The 9,628-nt window shown below is 40.9% G+C and overlaps 1 protein-coding gene across 3 annotated transcripts; it reads left to right on the forward strand.

Moving 5' to 3' along the window:
• The first annotated feature begins 325 nt into the window (after positions 1 to 325).
• LOC128863788 (uncharacterized) lies at positions 326 to 8,616 on the forward strand. 3 transcript variants are annotated; one of them, XM_054103131.1, is made up of 2 exons: positions 326 to 411; positions 1,493 to 8,616. In XM_054103131.1, the coding sequence occupies exon 2, from the start codon at positions 2,751 to 2,753 to the stop codon at positions 5,802 to 5,804; it is 3,054 nt and encodes a 1,017-aa protein (XP_053959106.1). In that variant the 5' UTR covers positions 326 to 411; positions 1,493 to 2,750; the 3' UTR covers positions 5,805 to 8,616. The 3 variants fall into 3 exon arrangements, with proteins under 3 accessions (XP_053959106.1, XP_053959109.1, XP_053959108.1); XM_054103134.1 differs by having other exon boundaries at positions 327 to 411; positions 2,273 to 8,616; XM_054103133.1 differs by having other exon boundaries at positions 328 to 520; positions 2,273 to 8,616.
• Positions 8,617 to 9,628: the final 1,012 nt, after the last annotated feature.

Raw genomic sequence — 9,628 nt, forward strand, 5'->3', positions numbered from 1 at the left:
AGAAATCTCCAATTGGTATACTCACTAGCGCAAAAACACACGCACACAAAACCCACAATACTTCACTTTGTACGCACCAGCGGTAGCATAGAGAGCTCGTATATCCTGCTGTTTGTGAGCGGCTTATGTTTGGAGTAACGTATGTATGAGCACCTGTGTGCGGCAGCAATTGCCACGCTTTGTTATTGTCCTCTTTCGACTCAGCCACATTTCGTTGATTCGTGTTCCATCCGGTTCGTCGCTGCCATCGGTGACGATGTCGTATAGCGTAGTGGTATAGCGCATTTTGAGTTTGCGTTTAATTCATTTTTCTTCAGTCCACGACGATTAACCATGACGAGCGGTTGGGTGTATTCGTGAAAGCGGCGTTATTAAAGTTTTATTGCCAATTGAAATGAAATCATTATACAAGTGAGCCAATTAATATTGCAAAAAATTGTGAAATTTATCAAATGCAAGCCAAAGCCTTGTAAATGAAGTGAAGCGCACGAATAATTAGCGGCTTAGGGGTGAAAAAGAAGTAATTAATTCGTATAAATGTGCAAATTTTCAAATATAAGTGCGTTGATCGAAAATTATTGCATGTGAATGCTGTGCAAATTGTGCAAAATTTTCGTGAATATTCGTGCAATTTACTGAATGAAGTAAACGACAGCGTGTCGAAGTAAAAATCGTTAAAGGCGAAATTGTGCCAAACGAAGCAAATAGCCGAAGTTGAAAGGCAAATAGGCTGGCAGGCTGTTAGGCAGTCCGTTAGCCAGTCAACAAGCTAGTAAAGTAAAGCGCATCCTTTTTCGGGCAATGAATTCTCAAGCGCGCTGACGTCGGCGGCAAGCGGAAGGCGTGCAGGCAGCGGAAGTGAAAATTTTACTGCTATCAGTGTAGCGCGTTACGTATGTGTGTGCGTGTGTGTGTACGCTAGCAAACAACTTGTCGCAGAAAACGCATGAAAGTTGTATGCCTCAAATCCTTTGAACAATCGTGACCAAAATTCACGTACAGCAACAGCAACAACACAGAAAATTAAATATAATTTCGCGTGTTTTGGACCACAGCAAAACAAAAAAATTAAATGTTGGCACGCGCGACACCAACAAATCGAATCAAGTGAGCTGGCCACCTATAGACTGGTTCGAATTTTGGCTGCCAAAAATAGCCGAGCGTTGGCAATCCGTTTGGCAGGATTATCGTGATTAATTTGTGCTGTTGTAGCGTGGCAGGAGCGCGAATCTTAACGCTAAAGTTTTTGGTGGTTTGAAAATTCGTTAATTACGCCGAAACATGAAATTTGCAAGTTGCTACGGATGACGGACACTGCGCCACGCTCGTGCGGGCTGACCGTCGTGACTTTGTTATACGCGTGCAAAGCAGGTCACTCACGAAATCGACCAAATTAATCAATTACACAAATTATTTGCCAAAAGGGGGCAAACAAAACAAAAAAAAAATTCTAAGAATTTAAAAAATAAAATTGAACTAATTTTTTTTGCAGCAAAAGCAAATGAAAAAGAAAAATTGAAGGTGTGAAAATCATGTCAGAAGCACATAAAGTCAGACAGCTTATGACTATTGTGAAAAGCGTAAAATACTAAAAACTCATCATACTCGCCTGAACACACACTCAAACACACACACACTTACAAACACACAACTACGTACTTACATATCCAACGCACATATCGCCAGCTATCAGCAAAAAAACTGGCACAAAATTCAAACAAAAGCGAACCCACAAAGCAAAAAAGTAAATCAAATTGAAAGAAAATCTGTGGCAAGGACACGCACGAAAACAAGCAACGCGTGATTTGTGTTAATTAGTAGTGAGACGCGTAAGCGCTGTGAAAAGTGTGTTTGAAAAGCAAACAGAAACCTCAGCATAAACTACTTTGCAAGGCAATCCTTTAACAGCGGCAAAGGCAGCAACAAATGCCTACTAAATATAATGCGAAGAAAAGACAAAAAATCATACGAAGCGAGCAACGCATAAATCATTTGCTTTGATTTTGTTTGTCCACTTTGTTGTGAATGTGTGAGTGTTCTGGACATTCGCGTGGGCAGCGGTCAACAGCAACTTAGGTGCTGCCATAAACAGAGAAAATATAAACTTTTATACTGAAACCGAACCTGTAAAGAGCGCTTGGAAAAGATAAACCAAAACAAAAGCAAAAACAATTTTTAATTTTCATACCAGCTCGAAATTATATTTATTTTCGATCTTAATTTGACGTACATAGTTACTTACACGTTCCACCCTTTACTTTCCCCCACACAGCAGGCGCACGAGTAAATTGCGTGCAGAACATTTTGAGTGGAAAAATATATTAGTAATGAATTAGTATTCCAGTAAATGGGCGGAGTAAGTTTGACAGTCTGTGATTAACTCACGCAAAGCAAAAGTAAAAAATCTAAAAATATACAAAAATAATACAAAAAATTTAAAGCAGAAAATGAAACGAATAAAACGACCTATCACCGCGCGCATACTCAAGTAGGTCTGTAGACCAAAATATCTTCTGCATATCGAAAGAAAACGCGAACACAGCCAAAAAATACTTAGGCTACTCAAATACTCAACCAAGTGAAATTCAAGAGCGCTCCTACGCTTAACCCTTCAAAACTAAAAAAAAAAGAAAAAAAGGGAACATAAACTAACAAAAGACTCAACATGCATTTGTGCGCGCACACAAAGCCCTAAACCTAACCAACTACTATTTGGCACAGCTGAGGCAGCAGTTACAATATCGGAAAAAATGCAAAATCAACAAAAACAGTGCTATACCACCTGCCGCTGCAGGCACCAGCAGCAGCGCTTACATTCGCCTACACCTTCTCAGCAACAACATCAGCATAAACATCAACATCACCCATGTCGAAAGACACCAGAGCCACAAAGGCGCGTCAAATTTCATACTGTTCCTCGCTTGCTGTCACCCCTGTGGCTCCTACTCATCTCTCTGGTCCTGCTCACCGGTCAATCACCCGTGTCGCTGGCCACACGCTACAACCGTCAAAGTCAGGGCCACATATCGTATGGTGCCGCAAGTGGCGGCAACAGCCTGCCCTCGCCGCACTTTCCTCTCGATGCCAATACGATGTACCCAGGTGGCGCTGCTGGCAAACATCACGCCAACATCAATAACGACGTGTACTCGGTGGCCGACAGCCAGGCCATGACCGATGATTATATGGCGCAATTCGGTAAGCCACCTGCTCCGCCACCACCGGTGCTGCCACCATACCACACGCACTCGCACGCCTCCGCTGTCGATAATACGCTAATCATACACCAACAGGCGCAGTTGAGCAGCTGTCAGACGGTGTGTGCATGCAAGTGGAAGGGCGGCAAACAGACGGTGGAGTGTATCGACCGTCAGCTCATACAGATACCCGAAAATATCGATCCGTCGACACAGGTGTTGGACATGTCGGGTAATAAGCTGCAAACGCTGTCGAATGAGAAATTCATACGCGCCAATCTGTTGAATCTACAGAAGTTGTATTTGCGCAGTTGCAAGATAGGCGAAATCGAACCGGAAACGTTTAAGGGACTAACTAATTTGGTTGAACTAGACTTGTCGCATAATTTGCTGGTGGTTGTACCTTCGCTGGCACTTAGTTATATATCATCGTTACGCGAACTGACGCTGGCCTCTAATCACATACACAAGATCGAGTCGAACTCATTTGCCAGCACACCTGCGCTACACAAACTGGACTTGTCGCACTGTGACATTCAGTCTGTGGCACCACTGGCCTTTGATGGTCTGGAAAGTCTGACGCTTCTGCGACTTAATGGCAACAAGTTGAGTGTATTGCTGCCACGCACCATCGAGACGTTGAGCAGACTGCATGGCATCGAGTTACATGACAATCCTTGGCTCTGTGACTGTCGCATGCGCGACGCGAAACTTTGGTTGACCCAAAAGAACATACCCTATCCGGTGGCGCCGCTATGCTCGGGTGGACCCGAACGTGTAATTGATCGTACCTTCTCCGATCTGCAAGTGGAAGATTTTGCCTGCCGGCCAGAAATGTTGCCCATCAGCCACTATGTGGAGGCAACAATGGGCGAGAATGCTTCGGTAGTGTGCCGTGCAAAGGCCATACCTGCGGCGGTCATTAATTGGTACTGGAATGGCAGGCTGCTAACGAACAACAGCGCTTTCAGTTCCTATCAACGCGTGCATATCTACGATGATGGACACTTTGAGAAGCATTCGCGCCTAGTGCTTACTAATGCGCAGGAGACGGACTCCAGCGAATTTTACTGCGTGGCGGAGAACCGCGCTGGCACAGCAGAGGCCAATTTCACGCTGCATGTAAGTATGCGCGCCGCAGGCATGGCGTCGCTGGGCAGCGGGCAAATTGTCGGCCTTAGCGCAGCACTCGTGGTGTTAATTGTATGCATTTTGCTGGCGGTTATGTTTCTGCTTATGCGCGTAAAGCGCCAGCCGTACACCGAAAGCAAGACCCCCAACCACATGGAGGTGGTGACGAGTGTCAATCATCAGAATTCCATAACGAACAAAACTCAACCTATAACCGGAAACGGCAGCATAGGTGGCGTGGTCATTGCGAATGGCGCCATACCGAATTGTATTGACACAGCTGGCACATTGGAGCGGAAGAGCAGCGCGGCAATGTTAGCAAATGAAGCAGGTTTCGCCAACCCGGTGCAAAAACCCCCGCGCCTCACCGATCTGCCCTATTCAGCTACTGGATACGACAACAACGGCAGCGTGCTGTCGACTGTACCGTGTTTTCTCTCACCCACGGCATCGGCTGGCAACAATCCGGATCTCATAAATGACACAAAACGTTTTGGCAGCGATGAATTCGCCGACCTGAAAATACCAGCAATATTAACGGCAAACTTAGGTACCGAGCTGGGTAGCTCGAGTGGCGAGTATAGTCGCGCAGGCGGTTGTGACTCACTTTATCCTTCGGGCTTGTGGGAGAATGCGCCAACGGGCACCTCCTCGGCGGACGATCTCTTCCTGAAGCGTTATACCGACAAAACACCCATTATTGAGTCGAATCAACTCTACGATCTGCACGAACGCACCATCGACTACTTCAGCAAAACATTTCCGCGCACGCACTATAACAACCTGCAACTGGCCGGCGGCTGTGGGACGACCAACAGCAATATTGGCAATGACACCAACGGTATGATGCACAATCCATCCACCTCATCGGCAGCACTGCTGCATAACTCAAACGGCGGCATGGGCGGCATGAGTGGTGGCACACATTCGACCGCTTCGACAACCACCACTAATCTTTCGGGTTCGTCAAGCGCTGGTGTGGGTGGCGGCTATCCCAACGACTATGGCTTACCGTTGGTACCAGGCGCCGAACACCAACACAATCATCACCTGCAAATGCATCCACTACAGCAGTTGCAACAGCATATGGCAGCAGCAGCGACGAACCAGCACAACAGCAGCAATAGCAACCACAGTAGTCCACATTTCAGTAGCAGAACATTGCCTCGCCTGCACGAGCACAGCAACAGCGGCAGTAGCAGCAGCGGTGCAGGACTCAGCAGCTCAAGATCTTCACCCACACCGGCGGCTGCGACGCCCACAGTGGCGACTACAGTGACGCAAAGCGCAACGGGACAAGCGCATACCTCCATACTTCCGAACGGACAGCCGGTGAATGCCAAGACAATACGCGTGTGGCAGAAGGGCGGAGTGCCAGTACTGCCGCCGGTGACGGCGCTGAAACGAGCATTGACGAGCAATAGTCGCAACTCACCGGACGAGGGCTATCAGGAGGGATGCGGCACTGATGTGTAAAACGAGAAAGCGAGCGGAACAGCGGCGTCCATGGCGTTGTAGACAAACGAAATTTGTAATTGCTAATTTTGGTATAGCGGAAACACATCGCAAAATTCTTGTACATATGAAGTTTGAGCTGCGTCTGTCTGTTTATTTGATGGCAGAGTACGATTCCACTTTTTATTTAAGGCTTTAAAATAGACATTTATTTTTTGAGTTATTGAGCGTTTTTGTTAAATTTTGTAAATAGATCGATTTTATATTATATTTTATACCTGTATAGAGCAACAACAACTATTACAGCTCCAACAATGTTTTAAGAAATCTAAAAGTAAATTATTTCCCAAGTGTGTTTATATATTTTTGTATTTTTTATTATTAATTTTTTTATTTTTTGTTTTTGTTAAAAATTATGTCTAATTTGCACCAACAACTCGTCAGCAGACTGCGTGGAAGGAGAGTAAAATGACGAATAGATTTTTGTATTGAGCAGCTGCGCTCCCAACTCACCCACAAACATACGAGTGTGCGTGCGTGTGTGGGAGCGTGGCATCGCGTAACTACTACTACTGCAGCTGGCAAGTAGTATAAAACATGAATGTGATAGTGTTTGATTAATTCATAACTGAAGATAATAATTGGAAAAAGCAAAAAGTACGACTATGTTTTGTCACAAGCAACATATAAATGCATAAGTCACATAGTAAATGAATTTCGAATGCATAACTACGAGTATACTTTTAGGATTAGTGTAAATAATTAATTGTAATAAGCTAAGTAACCTACGTAATTAAAAAATATGAATAAGTTGTATTAAAAAAAGAAAACAAAAACCAAAAAACAAAAAAAAATATGAATCGCAGTGTTTCAAAGTTGTGAGAAATACTTATGTATATACAAAAACAAAAAAAATTAAATAAAATAAAATCGCGAAATATAGAAAATTAAAAAGAAACACTTGAGTAATCAATAATCACCACATACTGACTGAAATTGTTGTATATTAGGAAACTTTAAATGTTTATGAAAATAAAAATTTATGTGGCAACAAATTTTCGGACACCCATTGAGCGCCTCAACAGCGACAACAGAGCTGCGCGCGTTGTTCGAGTTGGGCCTTGGGTGTTCAAATGGTTGTGGGAACGACGAAAGACAGAGGCGCAGTGTAAGTTAAAAACAATAAAACCATTCATTTTGGCAATAGAAGTACGTTTGTGACTTTATTGTTTGAATTTTATTTGCATATTTTGAAAGCAAAGTTTTTTTTGATAATTCTTTAATTTGCCAAGTGATGTTTGAGAGGTCATTTGATGCACGCACCAATGATAAGTGAAAGTTAATAGAGCGCTTCAAGGAAGTAAAAGTAAAAAGTAAAGGCATATTTAGGGGCATTTGAGGGCATAAGGTAGGTAGTAGTAGTAGTAGTCTGGTCAAATACTAATTTTTTATAGATATTTTTCAGGAAAATAAAATGCCATCGTTTTGATTTTATAGCATGTTATGCTTGACATCAAATATTATATTTAGTATGCAAAAACATTTTTTTTAACGTCTTAAAAAAAGATTGATGGCTTGTCAACAGGATTTTGGCTCTTCAGGACATCTGAACCGAAAAAGTTACACTGATTATTATTATGTAGGCTTGTTATTCTGGCAGGTGCTACTTTCGTTACTTTTCAGCCTTAACTTTTTATACTACAGTCATACCCTTTTTTCAAAAGTCCGCCATTTTGTTATTTTTCAAAAAATTGTTCCCATTTCCAAAAAAAAATCTTAAGAAATATCTATAAAAAATGAGTATTTGACCAGTCTACTACCATAAAGCGAGTTATTCGCTTTCTTCTAATAATCAACCGAACCATTAACCAAACCGTAATTTTCCCATAAATTCTTGATTTAAACCGAAAATCGAACCACATTTTTTATGTAGACACATTTTTTTCACCTTTTTATTTTCTCTTTCGTTAACGCTTTGCGATCACCAAATTTCTCTTACCAGCTAGTCGGAGCAAATTTAGATTTTTATTTGACCTTAGCAGTTTTGTCCTTGTTTTCGTATTTGTCCCTTACTGATTTGGCTTTTAGTGTGCTTTGAAACACAGAATTCATTGTAACTGATTTTATTGTGCTTAATAGCATAGCTTTCCACTGATCTCAGAATCGGATGTATATCCGGCCAAAGACTGTCGCTTCAGCAGCATTCCCTGTATATGCATGGGGAATGTTTATGCTGCTACAAGAACTACGACGACTTACGAATGCCGCCACTTTGGTGGCATCAACCGGTAAGGGTTAAATGTACTATTACCTGGTTTTTTAGCAGCTGTAAAGATCAAGGAAGAAGTTAGGTTAAGCGAGACAAAGTCCAAAGATATATCATTAATAGATAACAGCAACAAAACAAATTCGGGTTCAAAACCATGTTGAAGTTTTGAACTTTTAGAATAATCACCCAGACTAAGAATTACCAAAATTGGCACAAACTGTTTTTTTGGTGTTCTGACAACCCAAGTTTTGGTAGCGAACGCATTTATCGCCCTAAAATTTATTTTCTCAAAACTGAAGGGTCAGAGATTTGTTAGAAAATATTTTTCTCGTCAGTCTTAATTGATTACACAGATTTACAAATTATTAATAATTTCTTTTAGCCAAGCACCAGACCATTCAACCATGTAAAACTAGCCGCGGAGCGCAAAAATATATGTAATTTTTTTGTTGTCATGCACTTTTTGTGAAAATGCCAAATATCAATTTTGGATTAAAGAAAAAAAATTAGATCACGTAAATTTCTCATTTCTAAGGAATGAAAAACTGAAAATAACTGATATATCAAGTTAATGGCAATGGAATTTATTCTTTTCCGTTAAAGCCTTATATTTCCGCAAAATTAAACGCTTTCAAGATACTTACAAAGTTTAAAATTTTTTATTTTTTTGCAAATATTGTATATGAAAAAGTTTCTTTCTAATATGAATGGAAATATATTAAAACATGATTTTCGAAAAAATATTTTTTCATTATTTTTTGATCAATTTCTTTAACCTAAAATTTGAAGATAAAATTTAAAGAAAAAAAAAAAATAATATATGCATATAAATATAAAAATAATACAAATTTTCAATTATTCAACTATGCACAAAATTACTCATTTTTTGGCCTTACCACAAATTTGCGTAAATTTTAAAATCTTTAAACAAGCAATAGGTTAAGTTAGGTTGCTTAGCCAGGTGGTTTGTATAAGACAAGCCACTCGGTGGTCCTAATGCGCTTTGAGATATCTACATCTGGTTTCCATTCCATAACTAATTTGCTGAAACCACTTACATCTGTTTAAAAAGTTAACTAATCCCCCCCAGTAAGGTTTCCAAGGTCTCAGGTCTTCTTCTTCTTCAGAGGCCTTCTTAGGTCTGCAAAGAAATAATCGCCAACATTTTTGGTACGACTGCTTTGCAGCGCTGAACAGTCACAGAGGAGGTGTTGTACAACCTCAATTTCTTCTTCACCTACGCAGCTCTTGCAGAAGTCATTGTGAGGTACACCCATTCTGCTGGTTAGGGTGCCAATAGTGCTGTAACCCTCTTGAATCCAAGCAGACATTTTGTTCTAAGTTGCTGTTTTGGCCAGAGCGCTTTGCAGGATAGCAATAGCTCGATTAATAAACTTGAAAGGCCAGCTAAAAGCATTCCTTGAAAATTAAAAAAAGAACAAGCAAAGTTAATTTGAAATTTTATTTTTTTTTATTTTTATTTTATTTTATTTATTTACAAAATCTAAAGCCTTTCAAAAAGTATATGAAATGAATCAGCTGCCTTAAAAAAATACATAAATTATTGTACAAATAG

The sequence above is a fragment of the Anastrepha ludens genome, chromosome 5, assembly GCF_028408465.1.
Source record: "Anastrepha ludens isolate Willacy chromosome 5, idAnaLude1.1, whole genome shotgun sequence".
Lineage (NCBI taxonomy): Eukaryota > Metazoa > Arthropoda > Insecta > Diptera > Tephritidae > Anastrepha > Anastrepha ludens.

Bases quoted from the DNA above. Each gene is read 5' to 3' on its own strand.
- LOC128863788 (XM_054103131.1), top strand. From the start codon at position 2,751: ATGCAAAATCAACAAAAACAGTGCTATACCACCTGCCGCTGCAGGCAC.